At 40.2% G+C, this 14,622-nt stretch overlaps 1 protein-coding gene across 7 annotated transcripts; it reads left to right on the top strand.

The window, feature by feature from the left end:
* Positions 1-6,679: 6,679 nt before the first annotated feature.
* LOC308095275 (cytosolic non-specific dipeptidase-like) lies at positions 6,680-14,622 on the top strand. 7 transcript variants are annotated; one of them, XM_080442268.1, is made up of 12 exons: positions 6,680-6,702; positions 8,493-8,591; positions 8,900-9,043; positions 9,173-9,335; positions 10,536-10,624; positions 11,780-11,980; positions 12,101-12,185; positions 12,334-12,494; positions 12,630-12,794; positions 13,332-13,473; positions 13,812-13,959; positions 14,411-14,622. In XM_080442268.1, exons 2-12 carry the CDS (start codon positions 8,532-8,534, stop codon positions 14,475-14,477), a joined length of 1,425 nt encoding a protein of 474 aa, XP_080298394.1. In that variant the 5' UTR covers positions 6,680-6,702; positions 8,493-8,531; the 3' UTR covers positions 14,478-14,622. The 7 variants fall into 7 exon arrangements, with proteins under 7 accessions (XP_080298394.1, XP_080298392.1, XP_080298396.1 ...); XM_080442266.1 differs by having other exon boundaries at positions 6,684-6,706; XM_080442270.1 differs by having other exon boundaries at positions 6,690-6,704; positions 8,497-8,591.

The following is a 14,622-nucleotide window of genomic DNA, read 5'->3' as shown; positions in this document are numbered from 1 at the left end:
CCTTTTTCATTGTTACCTTAGGACGGTTATTATTAGAGAAACTGCATCATTGAGAATGATAGCGAAATACTGTAAGTAAATATCCTATTTGGGTGACAGTAGCTGTCCATGATGCTGATACGATTCTCTGCACTTTTGTGACTGACAGAATAGATCATGAATATACACAGAGAAGTTATATGACCAAGTTAATGTGTTTTAAATTAAAGTATAATAGAGTTTTGTAATGTACTTACATAATCATGTTTTCTTTTAACCCATTAAGACCGGGAACGCATCTGTGTCATTTTAAGATTTCTCTGGCTATTCAAAAAGAGCTGATATACAAGCTCGAGTGCCGCGCCATGAGCTTGTATATCCATGAGCTTGTATATCTGCAGATCTGCTATTTTTTGAAAAGTCATTTTTGCAAATCTTTTAATATATGTTTTTAAAGCGAACATTCTTAACTCAAATCTTTGCTGATGGGGTCCCTGGAACAAAATATTTTGAAATGGGGGCCGCAGCCAAATACATATAATTTTGGGGGTCCTTGACATGGAATAGTTTGAGAACCACTGATATAGCAACATTGTTTTTTTCAAAAAACTGTTGGAATTTAGAAAATATCTTGTAGAATCGGCCTCAGGTCTTAATGGGTTAAAGTGTGGTTGACAGTGACGGATGTACTGTAACAGACACAAATATGGTAACCGGAGGAGTGGAGACTTGAGAAGTCTGGGCACCTCAATGTTAAACATAAAAAGAATAAATGTATGCTGGTAAAGTATACATGATTTGAACATGCTTGAACATTTGCTACAAAACCTGTGGATATCATTATGGCATAAACAATAGGTTGTAGGGTAAATTTAGGTGCATGTTCAAATCATATACTTTACATTGTTTCAGACCATTTTCCAAAGCATACTTATATTCTTTACTTTTTCACATTTTGGAAAAAATTGCCAATTTCACATTGAGGTGCCCAGACTTCTCAGGTGCCCACTCTTCCTGGTTGTATCCATAAATATTTCAGGCAAACCTTGCTGTAGCCTATTGTCTCAGATTCAGAATAATATAAATGAATGCGCTTTATCAACGCAGCCATGCTCATGTTTTGAAGAATTCTCAAGGGTGGAGTTTTTATACATACATTGACAAAACCAAGGGCCTTTACTAGCCTACCATTCAATCTCACAGTTGCATCTCTGCAGCAGGTGTAGTGGTTTACATCGTCAGCAAACAAATTGGTTCACAGGTGTAATTAATCAAGCCAAACTGTATATTGCTGTCTAGAAAGCCATTCTTTACAGATCCTCTTCAGCTTGGAGTGATGTCTCAGGGTGCCATGGCTTGGTGGAGGTTCTGTGCAGTTATGGTGCTGGCATTTCCCTCGGCATCAAGTTATCGTTCACTGGAATCCTTTTCTGAAGATAAAGGTGAGAGTGGAAAATGGGTTGACCTGCTGTATGAACCCCGATCTTCCAGAAGGCAAGAGTTGGGTAAGTGCCAAGTGGGGCTTATTTATAGAGTTTTGTAAAGGCTATGCAGCCTTTGATGACAATGCATTGTGTGTATACATTTATAGCAAAAAAAAGAATGAAGGGAGTAAGTTGTTTAAATTTGTTATACTTTTTTCTTTTCCAATTTCCCTTATCACCAAACTGTATTCTCTCCTGAGTCCTGATTAGATGTAACTAGTATACAAGTGTTGCAAAATAATGCATACTCTTTACTAAATCCTTAGAGAAGAGAACCTCATTGATGCCCTTTTTTTTTAAAGCAAAGCTCAAACTATTGAGAAACATGTCATTCTCTTAATAACAGGACGGAATCATTCTGGTGTTGCAGAAAACTCTATGCCATGGACCTTCAGCTCCATATTTAGGCATATGACCAATTCTGTTAGATGCAACTTCTGTAAATTCTGTAAAGCTTTTCCACATGTTATCATGGTTGAAGTTGACTTTGGGTTGCTTGCCACATTGCAGATGACTACGATGAAGATCATGATTATAGCAACGGCATTGCCCAAGTTGGAGAAGTCATCACAAACAAGAATCCTTTCCAAGGCCCTGGAGTGAATCCACGCTCGGGTCAAACCCAGAAATGTCCCTTCACTCCCAGCCCAGACTCAATAGACTCTATACCACCTCCAATTGCTGTGCCACTGGCACCTCTGGGGGCTGTGCCACTGGCACCTCTGGGGGCCCGGCCACTGGTACCTCTGGGGGCTGTGCCACTGGGGTTACCTGTGGGCTCTGTGTCATCACTAGCGGCCCAAAGTGAGTGCTATTAATTTGGCCCAGCATCATGCATGCAGACTAATACAGTGCTAGGTTAATTGTCTTAAGATGGTAGGATATTCCTTGTCATTTCAGTAAAGTTATGAGTTGATGGTGTAAAATGATTTAATGGTATAACTTATTTTCAGATTGTGGTGTCCGTGAGGACCAGCGGGTACCATGTGGCTCTGTGACACATGGTTCTGTGTTCACAGTCTCAGTCTGTGAACAAACGGGCTGCTGTTTTGATTCTGATTCCTCTGCCTGCTTCTATCCAATGGATGGTGAGGCTGTTCTCTGGGAGGGCTATTAACATGGGTGATGTGAAACTAATTTCAACCTGGTGTTGAAACCTTTTGGGCATGGCTTTTTTTGGGCACAACGCCAAAAACGGGAATTAAGAGCTTGACATAATCAATACTGTCATCTTACTCTGCAAAATCCTGCTACTAGTCTAGTTTGTGTTTCATTAATGGTGCTCTCGCCTTAACCCCCAGAGTGCACTAAAGATCAACACTTTGTCTTTGCCATTCACCGTGACTCTACTACACGCAACAGTGTGGATCCCAGAAGGCTTGCTATTCCAAAAGGCCGAGGCTGTAAACCAGTCATTGTTAATGAAATGTTTGCCATCTACAAGTTCTCAGTCCATGAATGTGGAACTCATTTCTATGTAAGTTTTAATGTCTCTAATGTAATTTTGCACCATGGAACAATTGAACTGCTGTTATGGACTTGAATGCCACCTTCTCAAATTATTTCTCCCCAATTCAGCAAATTGGTGGGACAAACATTTATCTGGCTGAAGTGCAAACTATTGTCAGTGCCCTGAGCCTCAAGTATGGCCGCATCACCAGAAGTAATCCTTTGAGGTAAGGTTGCCTTGAGGAGCTACTGTATGCACTTTTGTTACCTAAAATTCACATTGAACTTCAAAAGCAACTTTTAGAATTGGTCTTGTGCGAAGTGCTTCTTTCACTATAACAATGAGTTTTTCACTGTTTAATCTAGATCAGAATTGTCAGTGTTAAGAGTCTTTCTGTTGCGTTGCAGATTCGCGATTGAGTGCCGCTATGATACCGGTGGCCCTGCTAGCCCATCATCACTAGTCAGCGTTGGGTTCATGGTCAAAACGCCCCTTTCAACCGCCCCTTCACGGCTTGTCTCTGATGGCTTGTTTGCAGTTCAGCTGAGGCTCGCTACAGGTTGGGTGTTCTGGATTGATGAACACTAGTCTTGGGCAATGTTTACTGGATGTAGAGTAGTCAATGTCAGTCTGTACAGAACTGACATAAAACAAAATTTCTGCCCAACAGATGCAACTTTCACCAGCTACATAAAGGATGACCACCTACCTCTGAGATTACTCCTTGGCAGTCCAGTGTACCTGGAAGTGCGCTTGAGGTCTCCAAAACCAAAAGCTGTGCTGCTGGTTAACTACTGTCTTGCTTATCCCCGCTCTGCCTCAAATGCTCTTGTGCTCATTTATGAAGGGTAAGAGAAACTGACTTTGTACAATAACACGTCACTGCTCAATATGCACAAGCAAGCTTAATGTTTTTTAAGAATCACCTGACTTACAAGTTTATCTTTATATCTTTATAGGTGTTCCAACCCTTTTGACCCAGCCGTGGCCATCCTTAAAGTCACTGATTCAACAAATCGCTACACAAGGCGCTTTATGGTTGATGCGTTTCAGTTCATGGATCTGAAAACCAACAAGTACCTCGACGAAGACGTGAGTCGGACTTCAGAGTAAATAATGTGACTGTAGTGCTAGTGGCGCTGCAGTTATTCTAGACATGACTGGCCACAGCTTCAGATGCGTTTATTTGTTTTATCCCTAAAGGCACAGGTGTCTTTAGAAGATTATGTAGCCTAAATGTTCATTATCATGGCAGTTTACTATCACTGAGCAGTTGAATTCAATGTATCAACAGGCTTACTTGAGTAGTACCCAGGTCGTACATAAGATTGTCTTATGGACGTTTAGATTCTTGGCTGGTTAACTATGTCTGTGACTACGCACACATGGATTGCAGACTCTTCTTTTCTCTTTGTGCAAACTTGAACTGGCTTGAGCAAATTTGCATTCATTCCCCATGCAGATCTACTTCATGTGCTCCACGGAGCTGTGTATGCCAGTCGAAGGGCCATGTGAGGAGCGGTGCTTTGATGGAAGGGTGAGTGGAACATATTTTTCAACCTTTTAGACCGGGGAAGCATCTGTGTCATTTTAGATTTCTTTGGGCTATTCAAAATGGCAGATATACAAGCTCATAGCGCGTGTATATCTGCCATCTTTGAAAAATCGTGAACATTTTAACGTGTGTATATATTATCAAAAAACATTTGTAACTCAAATCTTTGCTTCTGGGGGATTCTACACATGTCTTCTAAATCCTAACATATAAATAAAAAATAAATATGTTGCTATAATCGGTGGTTCTCAAACCTTTTCATGTCAAGGACCCCCAAAATTATATGAATTTTGGCCACGGACCCCCAGCTCAAAATATTTTGTTCCAGGGACCCCCCAGAAGTTGTAACAGAGTTAAAAATGTTCGCTATGGATATTCAAAGATTTGCTCACATTTTCACAATTTTAACAAAAATGGCAGATATACAAGCTCATAGCACGGCACTCGGTGCTGCGCTATGAGCTTGTAGATCTGCTATTTTTGAATAGCCCATATAAATCTAACATGACACAGATGCGTTCTCGGTCTGAAAGGGTTAATTGGAAAGATGATGACCAATGTTGTCTCGTGTCTCTAATCCATTTTCTCTTTCTAGCAACGGCCACGGCTAGGAGATCAGGATATACCCAGATAGTGGATCAAGACCTGTTGCAGTGTGTATGGGGAAAATAAAATGTTTTAAAGAATTCCATGCCTTGGGCTATTTATTTACTAAATTAAAAGATGCTAGTACAGTAAGAAAAAACTATCACATGGTGTTGTAAGGGGGATGATATTTTTGATAATTTTGTCATGCTTGGCCCTGACTGTCACTGTCAAGCTTGCAAAGCAAATATTCCTTTGCAAGCAATATTGGCGAGTAGCTTGGGAAGGGGTGGAAAATGCAAAAGCAGGGGTTAAAGCAAGACTTTATTTGGGAAAGTAGTTCTACACTATCACTGTTTCCTATGCTATACTATTTGTTGTTATTTGCTGTTCTACATAAAGCCAGCCAATTGGAGATGGCGACTTTAACTTATGGCATAACAATGCTACTTCTCATTTGGACTGAGCAAGATCCGAAATGACTACATTTAGTACATTAGATGATCCGACCAGCTTAGCAGGTTTATTGGGGATAAAGCTAGGGAAGATTGTTGGGACATGTGCAGATGAGGTTTACATTGGGAGAAGGATTCTTAAGTTGGAGCTGCAAGAGAAGAGGAAGTCCAAAGAAGTTTATGGATGCGATGAGGGAGGACTTGCAGGTGGCTGGAGTGACTGGGAAAGGCAAAGGATCTGCCTATCATTGCAGCTTTTTTTTCTTTACTTTTTATTCCATTTACATGTCCAATAATAAAGCTGATGACCTTTACTCGTCCAATCAACTTTGTCTTCCTTGTTGAGTTAACATTCAAACTTTTGTTATGGGCCTTAATGAATTTTTGTTTTATTGTATTTAAGTTATATTGACGTGGACTCTTGATGATTGGGCTACTTAAAAGTCTTGTGACGTAGACCTACAGTAGGTGCCACTCAGTTTTGGTGCCCAGTTTTCCAAGATGCCCACTCTCTTTTGGTGGCCCGTTTCTTGGTTGCGGAATTGTTTCTAAGGCGGTGCAGATTTACGCATAGCAGTTTTCACGTATCGTATCTTATGAAAAACTAGGGCTTTATGGAAGATACTTCAGATCATTTTACAGTTTGAGCATGACTACTCTTATAAGAGTAGTAATTATTTAATCGTGGCGAGAACTTAATTAATTTGTGCGTCATATAGCTCAGCTATATGACGCACAAATTAATTAAGTGTAATAGCTCATAGCGTATATAACTCTATTTGCATGGATGTGTACAAGTCTGGCACGCTCGAACGATTCATACAACAGTAACGCATGAAATACATGACACATATTTCAATTACTCCTTTTTCTTTCACTCCCCAAAAGTCCATAGACCGCGTTGAAAATGGCAGAACAAGCTCACAACAATATTTGGACAATTTTCTAACACAAATACTCCCTGGGCACACAACAAGCAAGCCTAAATAAGCAACTTCACTTTAAAGACGAGCCCCAAAAACCGCAACCCGCAGCTACCAATATTTACAAGCAACTTTACAGAAATGTAAGCCCAGAGTCGCTTATAATAAGCCGACATGGCAACACTGTAGATCATGCTTCGGTGCCAAACAGGAAGCGGCGGCGGCGACCGGAAAGGTGTCACGTGTAAAACAGCCGTGTGGAAACAACAAAGTGAGTGAGTTTGCAGAAGTGTCCCGGTACTGTTAATGTAACTTAATGTGTATTTGATTGTAGATGGTAACTTAGCATAGCATGTTTCTTCAGTGATATGACTGCTGTCTTGGTCGCTATCATCTAACTATATACAGTTAGGAAATTGTTCCGTTTTTCCATTCTGCCGCACGGCTAAAAATCTGCTACTGTACATCAGCACACCCATGGTGTAGCTCAGTGGTTCTCAACCTTTTCAGGCCGCGACCCCCCCAAAATAATCATATTTGAACTGGGGACCCCCCACCCTGACAAGCACCACTTGGAATTGTAGGAGTTAATTGAGGCATTACATTTTGTTTGATTCGGTTCCATAGATAAATATTGTGAAAATAGCCGATCTACAAGATCACAACGCCTCCTGTTGCGAGGCGTTGTGAGCTTGTAGATCGACCTTTTCACAATTTTTGCCTGAGTCTTCTATTATTTGGCCAATGTTTGACCAGTTTTTGTAGTAGTTTGTTGATTACTTTTGATGCAGTAATGTAATTTTCCTTTCTTTTATGTATTAAAAAGGTCTTAAAAGTCCTCAAATTGTCACTTTATCACTGCCATCTGGGGACCCCCCCCAAAAAAATAATGTGGGCCAAAATAATGTGGGGTGGGGTCTCGAATGCCGTTTTTAAATTATGTTATTACTGTGTAATTAACTGCTTATTTTCTGTTACTGTATGTGTGTGTTTTGTGAGAGATAATGTGCACATACTCTTTCTCGTAAGGTCAGGTTTAGCCTATGTCAGTTTCCAATGGAAAATGTTCTTTTATACACTTATTCTGTAAAAAAATAGTTTCTTTTTCAGCGCATATGGACCTGAACAGAAAGTTGTCTGAGGCTCTCTTGGTTGGACAATGTTTTGCTCTTTACTTTGAGAGTTAGTTAAATGTTCTTATAGGTTATGTCTTTTGTCACCTGTAAGGTTTTGAATTAATGGCAGACTGTTAGTACTACAGGAGCATTTTGCAGGAGCACAAGATACATGGATAAATGAGACCCAGTGGTGGAAAGTACCTAAATACATTTACTTAAGTACTGTACCTAAGTACAATTTTGAGGTACTTTTACTTTACTGGAGTATTTCCAATTTCCAACCCTTTTACTTCTACTCCACTACATCTCAGAGCCAAATATTGTACTTATAATAATTATCCTAAAAGTTTAGTTACTGCTTTGTATATTTAGATTATTATTACAAAACGTATACATGAACCACTTCAGCCCTATATATATATATATATATATATACACACAGTATATTTAAGTATTAAGTATATTTTGATGCCAATACTTTTGTGCTTTTACTCAAGTACATTTTGAATGATGGACTTTCACTTGTAACAGAGTATTTCTACATGATGGTATAGATACTTTTCCCACCACTGATGTGACCTACATGGTACAGCTACAGGGCCACAATTGTGAGATCTTAACACTGCTGTCAAGTCATGCCAAAATGAGCATTTTACTTGTGGTATTTTACTTGGTCTTGCAGGGCATATAATTGACACAATCCAGCTGGAACTTGTGCAGTAAGTCTCCTGTTAGTAAAAAAAATGACACATAGACGAGCCAATTATGGCCACAGACCTTTTAGCTATCTGTAGGACTCTGATCAGTCTAACCACTGGAATGCATGATAAAGGAAACTCGAAATAGTGTCGTCAGCACATTTGAAGGAGGTGTGGTCTTTGTCCTCACATAAAGAGAGATTGGAGAGTCAGGCAAAGTCTCACACACTTTAACTGTCACCCAGGTCACACCTGTCTCCCCACAGCGGCTGTCACTAGCGAAGATGGCTGATCTATCAGAACTTTTCAAATATGTGGATGAACATCAGGAGCTGTACATTGAGGTAAGAGCATTCTATTGTAATATTGGAGTGGTTTAATTTCATTTGACATTATAAACCGAGGTAGACTCTGTATAATTCATTGCTAAATGGAGAAATCTGCAGTCTTTGTCCTCGCTGTCCTCAGTGTTTGAGAGCTAAATTATACAGCAAAATAAACAAAACAATTTTCAACCTGGCATCTCTGTTTTGGGCAATTTGGTCATTTTAGGCACACTTTTTCAAAAATGTCATACAAAAAAAGTATATAGGGCTGTGATAAAAAAAGAAAATGTGATTTTTATTTATATATTTTTTGTTTTCTTCCCCAGCGCCTAGCCCAATGGGTGGGAGTTCCGAGTGTGTCAGCATGGCCTGAGAAGCGTGGGGAGATCAAGAAGATGATGGAGATCGCAGCCAAAGACATTGAGAGGCTGGGGGGTACGGTGGAGATGGTGGACATTGGCAAACAGAAGGTCAGACATGTTGCCAGGCTGTTATTTCTCTCATTTATTTATATATATATACATGGTATAATATCATACTGCGATTATTAATGTTGCTGTTATTATTGTTATTATTAATGATGTTATTCATTCATTCAGCTTCCTTCTGGAGAGGAGATTCCCTTGCCCCCTATCATCCTGGGGCATTTGGGCTCAGATCCAAAGAAGAAGACTGTGTGTGTCTATGGTCACCTTGATGTCCAGCCAGCAGCCATTGATGATGGCTGGGATACAGAGCCTTTTACTCTGGTGGAGAAAGACGGTGAGACCAGACCTGGTTAATTCTTTTCCTCAGGTCTCTCTTCTGTGTGCTGTTTTGTTCTCCTATCAACTCTCCAGGTCAGTGTGCTGTCAGACCTGTCACACCTGAATTTACTGGGTAAATTCTTCTTAAGTCAGCCTTGCAGAGCCCTGAGGCCCATAGGGCAGGAGCCTATCTCCTGTTTCTGTAGCGTGAGTCAGCTTGATGTACGAGTACACCCCCTGGACATGGCTAGTATGTCGCAGGGACTTACCCCAATCTAACCCTTGATGCTGAATGCTAAGCAGGGAGGCATTGGGTCCCTTTTTTAGAGTCTTTGATATAACCTGGCCGGGCCCCGACCTCCAAGTCTCAGGACACACTAGCCACAAGGCCACTGAGCTGGCTGACTCTTCTTAGACCAACAGAAATTCCAGCCAACATCAAACATGTAACTTGTTTAAGCTCTCTTTTAACATTTATCAAATACTCCAGTCCAGATCATATCGTAGTTTATTACGTATTTCCAAAGTCCACTTCAGCTACCTTGTGTACCTGTAGGCCAGAACTATTATGTTCTTAATGACTTTAACTGTGATTTTCAGATCAAGGGGCATTTAATTACCTTAGCTAATGACTTACTTATCCATTAATAACTGTCCCACAAGTTCAGTATTACATAATCCCGAACTTATCCGAAATGGCAGAGTGAAATGTATTTATGTACAACACAATGCATTGTATTGTATTTAACATGCTACACTGATTTAGCTTAGTGCACAAGTGCAAAATTGCTTGCTTCAGACTGTGTGTCAGCACACATTCTTTCCACTCGTTTCCCTTTCTTTGTTTTGCTTAAGGCATTTACTGTCTGGTGACAGTCAGCTGAGAGATAGTGTCATATCCTTTTTTCTGTTGAGATCAGTTTCATGTTTGATGAGTTGGCAAAGACACTGCCTCTTTCGGTTCTGCTTCAGTGCAGCACTCAAATGTCTATATTCTAATCTAGTGTAACAGAAATACATTAGATTTCTCCTCCTTTACTGTTATACTTACACAAATGAATAACACAATCACTTAATAGGTAAATTAGAAAAAAAGACAATTAGACAAAAGTGTCAAGCAACACTTATTATTAAATTGTGACATCTTTATAGGGACACTTGTCAACAGGGTTGTGTGACCATGACCCTTAATACATTTCCCTTAATCCCTCTGCAGGGAAGCTCTATGGACGAGGTTCCACAGATGACAAGGGTCCAGTGCTGGGCTGGTTGAACTGTATTGAGGCTTACCAGAAGATTCAGAAGGTAATGGTAACAAGAAGGTACCACATGTTCTGGTTTAGCTTGGTCTACAGCTGTAGATCTAATGCAATTTATAATTTAGGCATTTATCAGATGCTTTTATCCAGAGCACAAGATCAGAGTAAATGGCATGAACCCTAGTCTACAAAAGGACAAGGCCCTTCCAAGTGGTGATAACGTCGGCCATTACTTACATGGTCATATACGTAAAGAAAACAATACAAAGTAACTAGGATACCAGGAAAAGTAACACTATTAGCATTTGCGGTCAAGCAAACAGTATGGTATGGTTATCTAAATAATATACATAATATATGAACTACTAGCGTCTAGAAAATAGACGACAAGAACTGATACAAGGAATCACTAATGGCTGCCTTGGCTGGCTTGAAGAATTCACTGGTGCTACGCCCACACCATAAACTTTGGAGCCCTATTACAGCAATGGGTCATCCATTGCTTTGTGTTTGTTTGCTATGAAAATGGCAAGTGGAATGACATTACCATCCATATTGAGACATCTGCCATTTGACAGAAAGAGACAGCATAGTGCCAGATAGGACAAAACTAAACTAGATAATTTCTAATGGAATGTGGGTCTGTGGTCTGCAAAACATAGTTGAACTTTTGTGGTCTGAATGTTTATTTTTCCTACAAATAAAATGTCTGTCCCCTTTTGAAACTTGAACTTTTCATGTCTTCCTCTCCACATGTTAACCACCCTTCAATGTCATCATGTGGTCAAAGGTCTTCGGGTAAAATATGTGCTCATATGGTGTTTCTTATCATTGCATCACACCCAGCATTAATGATTGAACTAATTTGCCAGGACTAACCAAAATAAAGTGAAATTAGTGATATTATAGACTAGAGACGCAAGCAGATCATGAATCCACTGTTTTCAAAGCTCTATGGGTTCAGTTCAGAATGATCCATTTGAACAAAGTTTTATTCTTTGTATTCTGTCGTTATACTTTTGCCTCCAGTATAATTAGGTTATTGGGTCTATTTAGGCCTTTATTTATTTATTGTTTGTTTAGTTTGCATTTTGAAAATCCAACTCTATAAGGAGATGAGGATTAAGCATTTTCACAATCTCTTAAAGGTTTTATTTCTTCTTTCTCTTTCTTTTTTTTTACTCTTTGCATCATGGATCAGGAGGTTCCGGTCAACGTCAAGTTCTGCTTTGAAGGGATGGAGGAGTCTGGATCTGAGGGCCTAGACGAACTGATTTTCTCTCGTAAAGACACCTTCTTAAAAGACGTGGACTACGTCTGCATCTCAGACAACTACTGGCTGGGCAAGACCAAACCCTGCATCACTTACGGCCTGAGAGGCATCTGCTATTTCTTCATCGAGGTATTGTGATTTAAGTGTTGTGCTGCTTTGCTTTTAGTAGTGACATCGGGTCAAAGGAGATGATTGAAAAGTGAGATTGTTTTGAGATTTTTTAATGACTGCCTTTGTCCTAAATCCTAGATGGGGTGCTGTGACAAGGATCTCCACTCTGGCGTATTTGGTGGCTCTGTTCATGAAGCCATGACTGACCTCATCGCACTCATGGGCAAGTCACGCCACTTTTCTGAAGCTTAATGCAGTGTCTCTGAGCTCAGTGGCTATGCCAAAGCTAAACATTCTGGTGATAGAATTGTATCCCGTTGAGTTCTAAATAATACATGGTGTCTCTGACTGTGTTTGTTATAACCAATCAGGCTCCTTGGTGGATAAGAAGGGAAGGATCTTGGTTCCAGGAATGTATGAAGACGTGGCCCCGGTTACAGACGCGGAGAAACAGCTGTATGAGAAGATCGACTTTGACACGGAGGAGTACCGCAAGGATCTCGGGGCTCAAAAGCTGCTTCATGACACCAAGGTACTGTAAGGATTTTGGAGTAATTTCATGACATTGCTATATATTTTAGTAAAAGAAAAAAGAGCAAGTATATTGCATTGTTGTAGGGATAATTAACAAAGAAATAATGATGATTCTTGTGTACTTTGCCTGTAGGAGCAAATCTTAATGCACCGTTGGAGATATCCATCTCTCTCTCTCCATGGTATTGAGGGAGCTTTCTCCGAAGGTGGGGCCAAGACGGTTATCCCCCGCAAGGTCATCGGAAAGTTCTCCATTCGCCTAGTTCCAGACATGGACCCCGATGTTGTGGAGAAAAAGGTACATTTTAAAATATCTTAAATGGGGGTAATAGCTGGATCGTTAGGGGGCATACATACAGTACCAAATGGCGCAAAATGCCTTCTACAGCATGTCCCTGGTTGATCTCCGGCTGGCCGGACTGTGTGTGTCATCTGTCTGGCTTTCCTGTCTCTCTATCGCTGTCGCTATCAAAATAAAGCAGAAAAAATCATCTTAAAAATAAAATCATAAATGCATCCACCATTTTGAGAGACAATGCATTAGGGTGGTTTGTCAATAAAAAAAAGATGATTGATTTTTTTTTTTATGCTTTTGAGGTGTTTTCGTTATGCTTTTGGGGTACTTTCACCATACTTTTGGGGTGTATTGCCTACAGTATGCATTTGTGGAAAAAAACAGAAAACCACATTTTACAAACAGAGCATCTGCAATTGCCTGCTTACAGGAGCACTTCTTAAGCTCTGTGTTTATCTCATCAATAATTGTTATCAATAAAAAATATATTATCACCTAACTTATACAATCTATGATATCCCTTTTCCCGGTCTTGTCCAGGTTATCGGTTATCTAGAGAAGAAGTTTGCTGAATTGGAAAGTCCTAACAAACTAAAGGTTTACATGGGCCACGGGGCCAAGGCGTGGGTGTCTGACTTCGACCACCCCCACTACATGGCTGGTCGTAAGGCCTTGAAGACAGGTACATATGGCATGAGAATTAAAATGTTGACCACCTAACTTTACCTTGTGATGTCTTGTCACGGACAGAAGTGTTAAAGAAAGAGGGCATGAATACAGTTATCTAGTTATTCTTCACAAGTACATTCTATACCATTTAACCACCTACACCCTATATACTTAGCTAACCGGGGTCCCCCAGGTGTCTATACTTGGCCCCCTCCTCCCCCCTCTTCACCGAAAATAGCTATTTTATAATGAGGACACTAGGGTTCATCTGAGTTTTTTATTTATTATTTGTTTGTTTTTGCCCATATTTTGACTCGTATACTTCCTTTCTACTTCCGTACTGGCTGGTAGTGTTTGGTGTGGAGCCTGACCTGACTCGTGAGGGCGGTAGCATTCCAGTTACTCTGACCTTCCAGGAGGCCACAGGAAAAAATGTCATGTTGCTCCCTATGGGATCCTGTGATGATGGGGCTCACTCTCAGAATGAGAAAATTAACAGGTACAGTAATACACAGAAAAAGTTGGGCGACCCAATAGCCAAGTGGTCAGGGGCCAGGCACATACCACACCACATGGGCTCTAATGACTGATAGCGAGTCCCTGGTTCGATTCCTGGCTGGCCAGACCATTTGATGCATGCATGTCACTTACCCTACTCTCTCTCTTTCTTTTCTGTCTCTCTTCGCTATGTATCGATCAAATAAAGGCTCAGAAATGCCCACAAACAACTTCAATAAATACATGTTGACGATGATTTAACCTGTTTCTATATGACCCACTGCATGTATGAAACTAGAATGAAAGCTAAGGCTACTTCTTGACAGAGATGGCTATATAGGTATCTTGAGTAACTAAATATGTATTTATTAATAATTTGCCTAATCTGGTGCATAATTTGTATAATTAATTTGTATGATACAATACCTTCCCTATTGTTTCTCTATTTTCAGAACCAACTACATTCAGGGTATCAAGCTGCTTGCTGCGTACTTCCATGAGGTATCTCAACTGGAGTAAATGGACCAGTCACAACACTATAAATATGAATTATGCTTCCCTCTACCCTTCAAACTCGAGACCTGGTGGTTTGATTTGCTGTACACCATTGACCGTTTTATACACGTTGCTGTCTAAAAATAAAGCATGGTGTTTTCCATTGTTA

Source organism: Gymnoscopelus braueri (assembly GCF_963280865.1).
Source record: "Gymnoscopelus braueri genome assembly, chromosome: 11".
Classification (NCBI taxonomy): domain Eukaryota; kingdom Metazoa; phylum Chordata; class Actinopteri; order Myctophiformes; family Myctophidae; genus Gymnoscopelus; species Gymnoscopelus braueri.
Note: the sequence above shows the minus strand (reverse complement) of the source record. Positions and strands in the feature narration are given on the sequence as shown.

Excerpts from the sequence above, each read along its gene's own strand:
- LOC308095275 (XM_080442268.1), top strand. The coding sequence starts at position 8,532 with ATGGCTGATCTATCAGAACTTTTCAAATATGTGGATGAACATCAGGAG. Across the intron at positions 11,981-12,100 it reads TCTGCTATTTCTTCATCGAG|ATGGGGTGCTGTGACAAGGA; the intron begins GTATTGTGATTT and ends CCTAAATCCTAG. Across the intron at positions 12,186-12,333 it reads TGACCTCATCGCACTCATGG|GCTCCTTGGTGGATAAGAAG; the intron begins GCAAGTCACGCC and ends ATAACCAATCAG.